Source organism: Nerophis lumbriciformis, linkage group LG16, assembly GCF_033978685.3.
Source record: "Nerophis lumbriciformis linkage group LG16, RoL_Nlum_v2.1, whole genome shotgun sequence".
NCBI lineage: Eukaryota > Metazoa > Chordata > Actinopteri > Syngnathiformes > Syngnathidae > Nerophis > Nerophis lumbriciformis.
The window spans coordinates 38,175,119-38,191,135 of record NC_084563.2 but is presented as its reverse complement, the minus strand read 5'-3'; the positions used below and the strand labels follow the sequence as shown (position 1 = coordinate 38,191,135).

Genomic DNA, 16,017 nt, shown 5'->3' with positions numbered 1-16,017 from the left:
GAAAACCACACTGTTCCTCCTGAATCCGAGGTTCGACTATCCGGCGTAGCCTCCTCTCCAGTACACCCGAATAGACCTTACCGGAAAGGCTGAGGAGTGTGATCCCACGATAGTTGGAACACACCCTCCGGTTCCCCTTCTTAAAGAGAGGAACCACCACCCCGGTCTGCCAATCAGAGGTACCTCCCCCGATGTCCACGCGATGTTGCAGAGTCTTGTCAACCAAGACAGCCCCACAACATCCAGAGCCTTAAGGAACTCCGGGCGGATCTCATCCACCCCCGGGGCCTTGCCACCGAGGAGCTTTTTAACTACCTCGGCAACCTCAGCCCCAGAAATAGGAGAGCCCACCACAGATTCCCCAGACCCTGCTTCCTTATAGGAAGACGTGCTGGTAGGATTGAGGAGGTCTTCGAAGTATTCCCTCCACCGATCCACAACATCCGCAGTCGAGGTCAGCAGAGCACCATCCCCACCATACACGGTGTTGACACTGCACTGCTTCCCCTTCCTGAGGCGGCGGATGGTGGTCCAGAATTGCTTCGAAGCCGTCCGGAAGTCTTTTTCCATGGCCTCCCCGAACTCCTCCCATGTCCGAGTTTTTGCCTCCGCGACCGCTGAAGCTGCACACCGCTTGGCCTGTCGGTACCTGTCTGCTGCCTCAGGAGTCCCATGAGCCAAAAGAACCCGATAGGACTCCTTCTTCAGCCTGACGGCATCTCTCACCGCCGGCGTCCACCAACGGGTTCTAGGATTACCGCCACGACAGGCACCAACCACCTTGCGGCCACAGCTCCAATCGGCCGCCTCGACAATAGAGGTACGGAACATTGTCCACTCGGACTCAATGTCCAGCACCTCCCTCGTGACATGTTCAAAGTTCTTCCGGAGGTGGGAATTGAAACTCTCTCTGACAGGAGACTCTGCCAGGCGTTCCCAGCAAACCCTCACAATGCGTTTGGGCCTGCCAGGTCTGTCCGGCATCCTCCCCCACCATCGCAGCCAACTCACCACCAGGTGGTGATCGGTAGAAAGCTCCGCCCCTCTCTTCACCCGAGTGTCCAAAACATGAGGCCGCAAATCCGATGACACAACTACAAAGTCGATCATGGAACTGTGGCCTAGGGTGTCCTGGTGCCAAGTGCACATATGGACACCCTTATGTTTGAACATGGTGTTTGTTATCGACAATCTGTGACGAGCACAAAAGTCCAATAACAGAACACCACTCGGGTTCAGATCCGGGCGGCCATTCTTCCCAATCACACCTCTCCAGGTTTCACTGTCGCTGCCAACATGAGCATTGAAGTCCCCCAGTAGAACGAGGGAATCACCCGGGGGAGCACTCTCCAGTACTCCCTCGAGTGAATCCAAAAAGGGTGGGTACTCTGAGCTGCCGTTTGGCGCGTAAACGCAAACAACAGTCAGGACCCGTCTCCCCACCCGAAGGCGGAGGGAAGCTACCCTCTCGTCCACCGGGTTGAACTCCAACGTGCAGGCTTTGAGCCGAGGGGCAACAAGAATTGCCACCCCAGCCCGTCGCCTCTCACTGCCGGCAACGCCAGAGTGGAAGAGAGTCCATCCCCTCTCAAGAGAAGTGGTTCCAGAGCCCTTGCTGTGCGTCGAAGTGAGTCCGACTATATCTAGCCGGAACTTCTCCACCTCACGCACTAGCTCAGGCTCCTTCACCCCCAGCGAAGTGACGTTCCAAGAGCCAGCTTATGTAGCCGAGGATCGGACCGCCAAGTGCCCTGCCCTCGGCTGCCGCCCAGCTCACACTGCACCCGACCTCTATGGCCCCTGCTATGAGTGGTGAGCCCATTGGAGGGGGGACCCACGTTGCCTCTTCGGGCTGTGCCCGGCCGGGCCCCATGGGGACAGGCGCTCGCCATCGTGCCCCACCTCCGGGCCTGGCTCCAGAGGGGGGCCCCGGTGACCCGCGTCCGGGCGAGGGAAATCTGGGTCCTTGGTTTGTGTTCTTCATCGAGGTCTTCGAAAAAAAATCAGCTCAGCAATTAAACACTTCCAGCCGTCCTTTAGACATTATACCTGCCAGCAGAATAACTAAGGAGGACATCATTGGTCCCAGCCGTGTTCTCCTTATTAACAGTTGCTATTGTGACGTACAAAGCTCATAACCACATGCTGCCTGGGTGTCTACAGGAGAGGTTTAAACCCAGAGAGAATCCCTATGACCTCAGAGGTTGAGCTGTCTTCCAGAAAGCTAAGATAAGAACGAGCTTAAAAAGTAGATGTGTTTCTGTCAGGGGGGTTCAACTGTGGAACAGCTTCGATGATTCCTTAAAATGTTCCAGTTCCATTCACACATTTAAAAAACACTTTAAGACCAATGTCTTGAAAAAATATATCACTCTTGAATCAACACAGTAGTTAATATTATGATCAATGTTAATTAAAATACTAAATGTGGGATATAAATAATAATGGAAGTATAATTGTTTGTATATAGTATATAAATTGGTACAAAGGTTTAACACGTGTACAAGGATATTTCACATGCCTTTACTGTGTATATAATTGAACTGTGTTTATGTTGTGTATAATGTGTATTTATAATATGTTGTACAAAAGACATTTCATAATTTTCGGAAGTTCATCTTGTACTTGACATTGTAAACAATGTCAAGTACCCTATAAATAAATAAATAATAATAAATAATAATAAATAATAATAAATAATAATAAATAATATTAATAATTAAAAAAATAATAATAATAATAAAAAATAATAATAATAATAAATAACCCTATAAATAGGATTAGGCGCAATAAGTGTTCAACTTCAACCCTTTCGGTCTGCAACATTTTCATTTTCAATCTATGAATGTACAACTGTTTGTTTATTTTGTTGACGATTGACCGAAACATAATAAACTATAAACTATATTGTCCCCACTGCCCTAAAGCGAAATGTAGTCAGACCACTCCTTAAAAAGCATAACCCAGACCCGTCCATTCAGCCCATATTCCATCCAATATCATATGTCCCTTTGCTGTCCAAGATCATGGAATAAATTGCCATTTCTGTCCCTCAATGATATTGCTGACACATTTCAATTAGGACTTAGGACTCTCCACAGCACAGAATCAGCATTACTAAAAGTTCAAAAAGACATTCTAACGGCCCTTGACCAGTGTTGGGTTAGTTACTGAAAACCAGTAACTAGTTACAGTTACTAGTTACTTTATTTCAAAAGTAACTCAGTTACTAACTCAGTTACTTAAACCAAAAAGTAATGCGTTACTGTGAAAAGTAACTATTTAGTTACTTATATATTTTATTTTTATTTTTTTAAGGCCCCATTTAATGCCCTTTTAGCCTTCATTTTAGTACTGTTATTGCACTGGAGAATAATACAATCTGTTGATCAAGTTGACATACATTTGCATCACTGAACTCTGCTAAGCAATGTGCTCTACATACAACACACAAAGACAAAGATATGTTTTAAAGGGCCAATTTGTTTCAGACCAGAACAAATTGACAAAACTATTTTAAATAGCTGCAACTTAACATACATAAGTAACAAACAGCATAATAACAACATAGCTGTAAAACAAGAAAGGCACACACTACATACATAAAGCCTAACCAGGCGTTTTCTCAAGGAATTCTGAAATAAAATCATGTCTGAAGCCCAGAACACTCTACACATTTCCCCACTTAGTTTAGAGAAAAGGAAATATTAGCCTGGCCCACTAGTATCCCTCTTTGGGTTTGTGAACTTTATAGTCTAAACATTTAGAGTGATGTGATAATCAAACACTCTAAAAGTTTAAAATGAAAGACTATATAAGAAAATTGACAGAGTGTGTGTACCTTCAGTGTGCAGTGCCTCATTAAAATCCAGCCGCTGTTGGACGTGGAGGTGAAGTGTGTGTCTCTTTACTAGCTTCGTCGAAGCATGTTGTTTTTGTCGCTGTTTCAGCATATTTGAAACTTACATTCAACTAAAATGTTCTTTTCTTTGTGGTCGATAAAAGAAACGTACTGAAAATATCTCCATTTTAAGAAACTCGGCTTCGGGGTTCGCCATGACGTCTTGATAGTAGACACAGACACGCCCCCTCCCACACACACACACTCACACACACACACACACACACATACACACAGACAGCGCGCGGCGCGCCTCTTTTTTGTCGCCTCTTCAGCAGCGCTGCAACACTCAGATCTTCTCAGTTTCTAGCCGATACTACCGTATTTTCCGCACTATAAGGCGCACCGGATTATTAGCCGCACCTTCAATGAATGGCATATTTCATAACTTTGTCCACCAATAAGCCGCCCCGGACTATAAGCCGCGCCTACGCTGCGCTAAAGGGAATGTCAAAAAAACAGTCAGATAGGTCAGTCAAACTTTAATAATATATTAAAAACCAGCGTTCTAACAACTCTGTTCACTCCCAAAATGTACGCAAATGTGCAATCACAAACATAGTAAAATTCAAAATAGTGCAGAGCAATAGCAACATAATGTTGCTCGAACGTTAATGTCACAACACACAAAATAAACATAGCGCTCACTTTCTGAAGTTATTCTTCATTCGTAAATCCTTCGTCTTCGGTGTCCGAAGTGAAAAGTTGGGCAAATTTACGATCCACTGGCAGATGTTGGCGTCGTCTGGCGCTGCCTCCTCGTCTTAGTGAAGGTGTGTTCGCCTTCTGTCAGCCATTGTTCCCACGCAGTTAGCAGTCTAGCTTCGAATGCCCTGTTGACACCAATATCTAGCGGCTGGAGGTCTTTTGTCAATCCACCCGGAATGACGGCGAGTATTGAATTAAGCGCGTAAGCGTGTCTCTCAATGTGCTGTTATGAGCTAGCAAATATAACAACTACACTACCCAGCATGCAACGATAGTTACGAGCATGCGCAGTAGCCCTGAGAAGCGTTGTATGCTGGGAGTTAGAATGTGGTTATGAGCACGCTGTAAGTAAACGTTGAGAACTCAGTTAACACGCCTCGTCTGCATTATTTATAATTAGACAGACAACACACTCAATAGGAGCCATTTTGGGGTCTTTACATAAACACACAAATGGAAATGAAACGTCACATATCCCAGCATGCACCGCGCGCTTCTTCGTCCTCCACTGTTCCCACGCAGTTAGCAGTCTAGCTTCGAATGCCCTGTTGACACCAATATCTAGCGGCTGGAGGTCTTTTGTCAATCCACCCGGAATGACGGCGAGTATTGAATTAAGCGCGTAAGCGTGTCTCTTAATGTGCTGTTATGAGCTAGCAAATATAACAACTACACTACCCAGCATGCAACGATAGTTACGAGCATGCGCGGTAGCCCTGAGAAGCGTTGTTGTATGCTGGGAGTTAGAATGTGGTTATGAGCACGCTGTAAGTAAACGTTGAGAACTCAGTTAACACGCCTCGTCTGCATTATTTATAATTAGACAGACAACACACTTAATAGGAGCCATTTTGGGGTCTTTACATAAACACACAAATGGAAATGAAACGTCACATATCCCAGCATGCACCGCGCGCTTCTTCGTCCTCCACTGTTCCCACGCAGTTAGCAGTCTAGCTTCGAATGCCCTGTTGACACCAATATCTAGCGGCTGGAGGTCTTTTGTCAATCCACCCGGAATGACGGCGAGTATTGAATTAAGCGCGTAAGCGTGTCTCTTAATGTGCTGTTATGAGCTAGCAAATATAACAACTACACTACCCAGCATGCAACGATAGTTACGAGCATGCGCGGTAGCCCTGAGAAGCGTTGTTGTATGCTGGGAGTTAGAATGTGGTTATGAGCACGCTGTAAGTAAACGTTAAGAACTCAGTTAACACGCCTCGTCTGCATTATTTATAATTAGACAGACAACACACTTAATAGGAGCCATTTTGGGGTCTTTACATAAACACACAAATGGAAATGAAACGTCACATATCCCAGCATGCACCGCGCGCTTCTTCGTCCTCCACTGTTCCCACGCAGTTAGCAGTCTAGCTTCGAATGCCCTGTTGACACCAATATCTAGCGGCTGGAGGTCTTTTGTCAATCCACCCGGAATGACGGCGAGTATTGAATTAAGCGCGTAAGCGTGTCTCTCAATGTGCTGTTATGAGCTAGCAAATATAACAACTACACTACCCAGCATGCAACGATAGTTACGAGCATGCGCGGTAGCCCTGAGAAGCGTTGTTGTATGCTGGGAGTTAGAATGTGGTTATGAGCACGCTGTGAGTAAACGTTGAGAACTCAGTTAACACGCCTCGTCTGCATTATTTATAATTAGACAGACAACACACTTAATAGGAGCCATTTTGGGGTCTTTACATAAACACACAAATGGAAATGAAACGTCACATATCCCAGCATGCACCGCGCGCTTCTTCTACGGGGAAAAAAGATGGCGGCTGTTTACCGTAGTTGCGAGACCTAAACTTTATGAAAATGAATCTTAATATTTATCCATATATAAAGCGCACCGGGTTATAAGGCGCACTGTCAGCTTTTGAGAACATTTGTGGTTTTTAGGTGCGCCTTATAGTGCGGAAAATACGGTACATAAAAAATAACGCAAAATAACGCAGTAACGCATCATGTAGTAACGGTAACAGAGTTACTGAATATAAAAAAATAACGCGTTAGATTACTAGTTACCGCCGATAGTAACGGCGTTACAGTAACGCGTTACTTTGTAACGCGTTAGTCCCAACACTGCCCTTGACACAAAAAAACGCTGTTGTGCTTGTTATTTTGGATCTCACAGATGCTTTTGACACCGTGAACCATGTAGACCTTATCTCCCGCCGGGAATACTGCTTTGGCCTGTGTGGATCTGTGCTAAGATGGTGTTCCTCATATCTCATCAATAGGTCCTTTTCAGTAATGATTCAGGATATTTCCTCTACAAATACATCACTTTTTTTCTGGCATACCCCAGGGTTCTATTCTAATTTCATTTTATATGCTCCCATTAGGTTCAATCAAATCCAAATGCAATGTTAACTTCCACTTTTATGCTGATGATGTACAGCTCTATTTGCCCGTTATGCTAAGTGACAATAATGCACTTGAATCCCTCCATAGCTGTCTCAATGACATTAAACTATGGCTGTCGCAGGACTTTCTGCATTAAAATGAGAGCAAAACAGAGTAAGTTGTTTTTAGCCATGATGCACGTCATAGTGCACCCAGTTTTAGCACCCCCACCCTCGCTCCTGCTGTGAAGAACCTGGGTGTGATATTTGACAGCGACCTTGAATTTGACAAACAAATAAACTTTGTGGTTAGAGCAGGTTTTTCCAGCTGAGGGTTTTGACAAAAGTGAAGCCTTTTCTGCACAGGGCAGACCTTAAAAACGCCATTCATGCTTTTATCAGCTCAAGACTGGACATCTGTAATGCCCTTTATAATGGACTAAATCAGTCACTGCCCCACAAGCTCCAGTTAGTACAAAATGCAGCTGCTCACCTCACTTATACTCCAAAACATGCCCACCAGTATTGGGTGTTACCCCAGTTCTCTTTGCCCTCCATTGGCTCCCTGTATGTTTTAGAATACATTTTAAAATCCTTCTTTTTGTTTTTAAGGTCAGCAATGGTCTAGCCCAGGGGTCGGCAACCCAAAATGTTTAAAGAGCCATATTGGACCAAAAATACAAAAACACATCTGTCTGGAGCCGCAAAAAAATAAAAGCCATATTACATACAGATGTGTGTCATGAGATATAAATTGAATTGAGATGACTTAAAGGAAACTAAATGAGCTCAAATATAGCTACAGATGAGGCATAATGATGCAATATGTACATATAGCTAGCCTAAATAGCATGTTAGCATCGATTAGCTTGCAGTCATGCAGTGACCAAATATGCCTGATTAGCACTCCACACAAGTCAATAACATCAACAAAACTCACCTTTGTGGATTCATGCACAACGTTAAAAGCTTGGTGGACAAAATGAGACAGAAAAAGATGTGGCATAAAACATGTCCTAGAAAGTCGGAGAAGGTTATACATGTAAACAAACTACGGTGAGTTCAAGGACCGCCAAAATCAATAGGACAAAACGGCGCTCGCCAAATACTCGATTCAGTGAAGCATGTTTAATATAAACAGTGTGCTTTAGAACAATTAGGGAGGTTTGTGTCATGTTTGTCCTCCTACAGAAACCATATTAAAACAAAAAATATATATTTTTCCCCTCATCTTTTTCCATTTTTCATACATTTTTGAAAAAGCTCCAGAGAGCCACTAGGGCGGCGCTAAAGAGCCGCATGCGGCTCTAGAGCGCCGCATGCGGCTCTAGAGCCGTGGGTTGCCGACCCCTGGTCTAGCCCCAGCATACTTGACTGAAATTTTAACTGTTCACCACCCACCCAGAAATATGTGCTCATCTTTGCACACATCTTTGGAAGTACCAAGGACTAGAACTAAAAAATGGGGTGATGGTTCTTCTGCCGAATCCGCACCGATGTTATGGAACTCACTCCCTCATGAGTTGCAAGCTATTGCGACGATAAAAGATTTTACAAAACCCAAAACCAGTAAAGTTGGCACTTTGTGTAAATCATAAATAAAAACAATGATTTGCAAATCCTTTTCAACTTATATTCAATTGAATACACTGCAAAGACAAGTAAGTTACCCATGCCTTGGGCACTAATATACCCCTATACCATCACAGATGCTGGCTTTTGAACTTTGCGCCTATAACAGTCCGGATGGTTATTTTCCTCTTTGGTCCGTAGGACTTGACGTCCACAGTTTCCAAAAACTATTTGAAATATGGACTCGTGGACTTTTCCACTTTGCATCAGTCCATCTTGGATTAGCTCGGGCTCAGCGAAGCCGGCTGCATTTCTTGGTGTTGTTTTTACAAATGTAAATGGATTTCGCTTTGCATAGTAGAGTTTTAACTTGCACTTACAGATGTAGCGACAAACTGTAGTTACTGACAGTGGGTTTCTGAAGTGTTCCTGAGCCCATGTGGTGATATCCTTTACACACTGATGTCACTTTTTGATGCAGTACCGCCTGAGGGATTGAAGATCATGGGCATTCCATGTTACGTGCAGTGTTTTCTCCAGATTCTCTGAACCTTTTGATGATATTACGGACCGTAGATGGTGAAATCCCTAAATTCCTTGCAATAGCTGGTTGAGAAATGTTGTTCTTAAACTGTTGGACAATTTGCTCACGCATTTGTTCACAAAGTGGTGACCCTCGCCCCATCCTTGTTTGTGAATGACTGAGCATTTCATGGAAGTGGCTTTTATACCCAATCATGGCACCCACCTGTTCCCAATTAGCCTGTTCAGCTGTGGGATGTTCCAAATAAGTGTTTGATGAGCATTATTCAACTTCTTATTTGTTCTTATTCAGTCTTTTTTGCCACTCGTGCCAGCTTTTTTGAAACATGTTGCAGGCATCAAATTCCAAATTAGCTAATATTTGCAAACAATAACAACGTTTCCTAGTTCAAACGTTAAGTATCTTGTCTTTGCAGTGCATTCAATTGAATATAGGTTGAAAAGGTTTTGCTAATCATTGTATTCTGTTTTTATTTAAGACTTACACAACGTGCCAACTTCCCTTGTTTTGGGTTTTGTAAATCTCAACTAAAACATACTTGGTTAAACTGTTTTTTAATAATTGCCATAGGTGTTTTTAGATATGAAGGTTTTTTAACTGTTTCAATATGTTTTACTAGCTTTTAACTTATTTGTCCTATAAAGCACTTTGTGCACCATTGTGATGTTGTAAGGTGCTATACAAATAAACCTTGATTGATTGATTGACAACATTTTTATGTTACTTGGCCATAAGGGGTTTGTCTGACTTGCAATTAATTTAATTGTACTTCCAGTAAGTCCAATACACAATCATGTGGGGTGGAGCCAAATCAATTCAAATTCTTCAAGTGCATTGAATTGAAGTTCCAAATTTGTGATTTTGCACAAGCCTGCTCTGGAAACTATTATACTTCAACTGATCTGACCACTCCCTAGACAAGATGATCTAAGTTAAAAATAGAGATGTCCGATAATATCGGCCTGCCGATATTATCGGCCGATAAATGCGTTAAAATGTAATATCGGAAATTATTGGTATCATTTTTTATTATTATCGGTATCTGTTTTTTTATTTTTTATTTTATTAAATCAACATAAAAAACACAAGATACACTTACAATTAGTGCACCAACCCAAAAAACCTTCCTCCCCCATTTACACTCATTCACACAAAAGGGTTGTTTCTTTCTGTTATTAATATTCTGGTTCCTACATTATATGACAATATATATCAATACAGTCTGCAAGGGATACAGTCCGTAAGCACACATGATTGTGCGTGTTGCTGGTCCACTAATAGTACTAACCTTTAACAGTTAATTTTACTCATTTTCATTAATTACTAGTTTCAATGTAACTGTTTTTATATTGTTTTACTTTCTTTTTTTATTCAAGAAAATGTTTTTAAATTCGTTTATCTTATTTTATTTTATCAATTTTTTTTTTTAAACTACCTTATCTTCACCATACCTGGTTGTCCAAATTAGGCATAATAATGTGTTAATTCCACGACTGTATATATCGGTTGATATCGGTAATTAAAGAGTTGGACATCCATCCATCCATCCATTTTCTACCGCTTATTCCTTTTGGGGTCGCGGGGGGCGCTGGAGCCTATCTCAGCTACAATCGGGCGGAAAGCGGGGTACACCCTGGACAAGTCGCCACCTCATCGCAGGGCCAACACAGATAGACAGACAACATTCACACTCACATCCACACACTAGGGCCAATTTAGTGTTGCCAATCAACTTATCCCCAGGTGCATGTCTTTGGAGGTGGGAGGAAGCCGGAGTACCCGGAGGGAACCCACGCAGTCACGGGGAGAACATGCAAACTCCACACAGAAAGATCCCGAGCCCGGGATTGAACACCAAGACTACTCAGGACCTTCGTATTGTGAGGCAGATGCACTAACCCCTCTGCCACCGTGAAGAGTTGGACAATACCGGAATATCGGATATCGGCAAAAAGCCAATATCGGACATCCCTAGTTAAAAATATTACTTAAAACATCTTTTACCTTGGAAAATCGGTTTGATATAGGAGACCTCCTGAAGATCCTGTGTCACCTTGTAGCACACACCGTTCAGGTAGGAGTTGTCGTAACATTCATGAGCTATATAAGGGCTGCAAACCTTAATGAAAACAAGCAATACAGGGAAGTAAGTAGTGGGAAAAGGGGGAAAAAAACAACAATATAGTAATTATGCGGGGGTATGCTTACGGTGAATTGGGATTGTGTGGCGTCTTCAGCAATGGACAGGCCAAAGTGCTTGACTTGTACACTTTGGTCTTTGAGGGACAGTTCTGTGCAACAGTGTGAAGGCGAGAGTTACCAAGGTTTGCAACAAATTGGAATTTGTTGTGACGTGAGTCAAGCAGCTCAGTACAATAAGGACTAATCATTAATTATTAATGACATACACAGATAAGAATGACAGTGGAAAAACCGAGCTTATAACTCTGTATATTGTAAGTTTATACCAATAGTAGTAGAATGTCGCACCAAGAAAGGGGGTCGGCTTTGGTTAATTGACTTATGACCCAGAAGTAGGTGGTTATGATCCCCCACAGAAGTGGGCATAGAGCGGGGGCTAAATAATTTGTGGTAGTGGGCGAGGTCGGGTTTATGAGCCCCCCAGGAAGTGGCGTCACACTCATGGGGGGGGTGTCCTAAACTGGAAACAGGAAGTATACATCATATCCGTCCGCCATTTAAATTTTGTAGTTTTTACTAATAAACCCGCCATCTTGGTTGTAGTCAATAGTCATGGTTTATGATTCCTACAGGCGGAAAGGCGTTTTACAACCTGTAGTTTTAAAGGCTGTCCACCATTTTAGTTGTAGTATCTACAGCAGTTATACTGTTTTTAAGGCTTTAATCCACCCTATCAAATGTATTATTTAATTTGATTACAGTGATTTATCATTTTTAAATGGTAAATGGGTTATACTTGTATAGCGCTTTTCTACCTTCAAGGTACTCAAAGCGCGTTGACACTATTTCGACATTCACACACTGATGGCAGTAGCTGCCATGCAAGGCCCTAACCACGACCCATCAGGAGCAAGGGTGAATTGCTCAAGGACACAACGGATGTGACGAGGTTGGTAGAAGGTGGGTTTCGAACCAGGAACCCTCAGGTTGCTGGCACAGCCCCTCTGCCAACTGCGCCACTGTCAGGAAGTGGTGGTGACAAACCCCAAGATGCAGAGATGGCAGGCTTGGTGCAGGAAAACATGGTTTTAATGTCCAAAAAAAGCAGGTAAAACACGAACCAGTAGGCAGGAAACAGCAAACAGGAACAGGAACAGGAATCAGGAACCAGGGACTAGCTCACAGCATACAAGAAACAGGGAGAACTGGAGACAGCAAGCAGTCCACAGCATACAGCAAACAATACTCCAGCACTGACTGGAGGGCAAGGCATGTATAAATAGCAGCCGACTGATTGACACCAGGTGTGGCCAGGTGCCAATCAGCCGCAGCTGAGGGGAAACAGCGCTTAGGGAGGCAAGCAGGAAACTGAACAAAAATAAGAGCGCTGACAGGAAATAACACACAAACAGAGGGAAAAGTAAAACATAAACAAACTGTCAGTGACAAGCCTGACAGCCACTTTATTAATTTTATTTAAGGTAATTAGTGCATTTACGCCACTATTTCACAGCATTTTAACCCAATTACAAAAGTTTATTTCTATGCCAAGCTAAACCCATGTATTATCTTATGTTAGATGTTTTTGTAACGGATTTGAGTTATAATAGATATGTATAACTTAATATAACTTTAATAAAAAGTTTATTTATTGTAATTTCTTATTCTAAAAGTACAATGTTGTATAGTTTTGTCTTAAATAAAAGTGAACTGTTTCCCTTATTTTAAAAGTTGAACTTTGTATCTAGGCTGTTTTTATCTTAAATAAAAGTGAACTGTTTTCCTCATATTAAAAGTATTATATTGTCTACTTTTTATTTTAAATAAAAGTGTATTTACAATGTCTTAAATAAAAGTTTCTAAACTTTTTCTTTCTTAAAAAGTATTATGTAGCGGTAAAGTCCTGAACTCTAACTGCTACTGGTTGCCGATTATAAATGAAGCTCGTTTCGACGTGTGCAGCCAGCTAATAATAATCCAGAATTATGTCCATGTTTAACAAAAATGTTTATTATCATACAGTCACGTAAATAAAACTCACTTTGTAATAAAACTGAGAAAAAAAAAACGGGAGCATACAAATAATAGCTCAGCACAGTCAGCAACACCCGAGCAAGTAGACTTGCACTTGGCCTTGAGCCGACCCCTAAGTGACGTCATGAACTTGACAGACAGAAAGAGTATATGGCGCTAACATATTATATTGTATAAAGGCTGTTTTGTCTTAAATACAAGTGTATGAGCTATTTTTCAATTTTAAAAGAATATTTGTGTTTACTCATGTCTTAAATAAACTTTTCTAAACTTTTATCTGTAAGACTAATGCAACATGATGTCTATTTTTTAGTTAATTTAACTCAAAAGTTGACACGCTATTTTCAAGGTACACTATCAGCTAAAAGACTAATGAAACAATCAACACACTATTCTGTATCTGTGTGTTACTAGTTGTCAGAATCAGAATCAGAATCAGAATCAGCTTTATTGTCATTACGCAAGGTAACGAGATTGAGGCCATTCCATACAGTGCGATGTGTGCATGCTAGAAAAACAATGTGCAAATATATAGAAATATAAAAAAATGTAGAACTGCAATGAATATGGTGTGAAATGAATATATACATGAAAAAACAAAACAAAAACAGGGTGGTTGGTGGAATGGGTTATTGCACCGAAGAGAAGGCAGTTATGAGGGACAATGGGGCAGTCCGTTCAGGATGGTTATGGCCCTGGGGAAGAAGCTGTTCTTTAGCCTGTTTGTTTTGGTTTTAATGCACCTGTAGCGCTTCCCAGAGGGCAGCAGGTGGAACAGGTCAGAGCCAGGGTGGGTGCTGTCCTTGATGATGGCACTGGCTCTGTTGAGGCAGCGGGAGGTGTAGATGTCCGTCAGAGAGGGGAGAGGGCGGCCGATGATCTTCTGAGCCGTCTTGACCACTCTTTGCAGCCTCTCCCTGTCTGCTGCAGTGCAGCTGCCGTACCATACCGTAATACAGTAGGTCAGCAGGCTCTCGATGGACGAGCGGTAGAAGGTCAGCAGCAGGTCAGGCTTCAGGTTGTACTTCCCGAGGACTCTAAGGAAGTGTAGCCGCTGCTGAGCCTTCTTGATGATTGATGTGGTGTTGACTGTCCAGGAGAAGTCATTAGAGATGTGGACTCCAAGGTACCTGAAGGTGTGGACCCTCTCTACACGCTCGCCGTTGATGTAGAGGGGGGCAGGGTCGGTGCTGCTCCTCCTGAAGTCGACGATGATCTCTCTGGTCTTGCTGGTGTTGAGAGCGAGGTTGTTCTCCGAAGACCAGGCCGTCAGCTTCAGGACCTCCTCTCTGTAGGCAGCCTCGTCACCCCTGGAGATGAGCCCAACCACTGTGGTATCGTCGGCGAACTTGACGGTAAGGTTGTCACTGTGGGCCGGACTGCAGTCATGGGTGTAAAGGCAGTAGAGGAGGGGGCTCAGCACACAGCCCTGTGGGGAGCCGATGCTCAGCGTGCGGGAGGATGAGAGGTGCGGGCCAAGTCTCACATTCTGGGGTCGGTCCGTTAGGAAGTCCCTTATCCAGGCGTTTGTGAGAGGGGGGAGGCCAAGAGTGTCCAGTTTATTGCACAGTCTGTCCGGGATTATTGTATTGAAGGCAGAGCTATAGTCCACAGAGAGCATCCGGACGTAGCTCTGCTGCTGCTCCAGGTGGTTCAGAGCAGAGTGAAGAGCAACAGCGATGGCGTCCTCTGTGGACCTGTTCGCCCGGTATGCGAACTGGTGGGGGTCAAAGTCTGGAGGGATATGGTCCTTGATGTGCTGGAGAACAAGTCGCTCGAAGCACTTCATGATTACCGGAGTGAGGGCCACTGGTCGGTAATCATTCAGGCTGGTGATGGGAGACTTCTTCGGCACCGGGATTATTGTAGATGACTTCAGGCAGGATGGGATGACTGCCTGAGCCAGGGAGAGGTTGAAGATCCTGGTGAGGGGGGGAGCGAGCTGGTGGGCGCACGTCCTGAGCACCTTTCCAGGTACTCCGTCTGGTCCGGTAGCCTTCCTGGGGTTCACAGCCAGGAGCACTCGTCTGACACTGTGCTCCTGTACAGTGAGTGGAGTGGCGCCGGAGCCCGGTGGGGGCGGGGGCAGGGCTGGAGCAGATGAGTGTCGCTGGGGGGTTTCGAAACGGGCAAAGAAACAGTTAAGCTCCTCTGCCAGTGTCGCACTCTGATCCGCAGTTGTCATATTGCAGCCTCTGAAGTTCGTGATGTCATGAATGCCCCGCCACACCTCCCGTGAGTTTTTACTGGACAGATGGGACTCTATGCACCTCCTGTGGTCCGCCTTTGCTTTTTTAATCCCTCTCTTCAGGTCGGCTCTAGCAACACTGTACAGTGCCCTGTCCCCTGACCTGAAGGCTGCGTCGCGGGCCCTGAGGAGTGTGCGGACCTGGCTGGTCATCCAGGGTTTCTTGTTGGGGTAAACCCGGATGTTTTTTTCCACAGTCACATTCCCGATGCAGAACTTTATGTAGTCCAGCACCGTTCCTGTGGCTGTCTCCAGCTCCTGTTGTTGGAAGAGGTCCCAGTCTGTGTGTTGGAAGCAGTCCTGAAGTTTGGGGAGTGCATCGTCAGGCCAGGTCATAACAGTCTTTGTGATAGGCCTGGCCTGGCGTCTGATGGGGGTGTAGGTAGGAGAGAGCAGGAGGGAAAGATGGTCTGACTGTCCAAGCTGGGGGAGGGGTGTAGCTCTGTACGCGTGCTTTATGTTGGTATACACGTGGTCCAGGGTCTTCTTGCCCCTTGTAGAACACTTCACG

The 16,017-nt window shown here is 44.0% G+C and overlaps 1 protein-coding gene across 3 annotated transcripts in view; it reads right to left on the bottom strand.

Annotated features, from left to right (window-relative positions):
* The window catches only part of LOC133617246 (integrin alpha-L), a 114,055-nt gene that overhangs the window by 83,970 nt on the left and 14,068 nt on the right, over positions 1-16,017 (bottom strand). For all 3 annotated transcript variants that reach the window (XM_061977113.2, XM_061977114.2, XM_061977115.2), the window contains 2 exons: positions 11,291-11,373; positions 11,087-11,201 (listed from right to left, as the gene is read on the bottom strand). In XM_061977113.2, the coding sequence (XP_061833097.1) occupies positions 11,087-11,201; positions 11,291-11,373 (198 nt within the window). The remainder of the gene's footprint in view (positions 1-11,086; positions 11,202-11,290; positions 11,374-16,017) is intronic.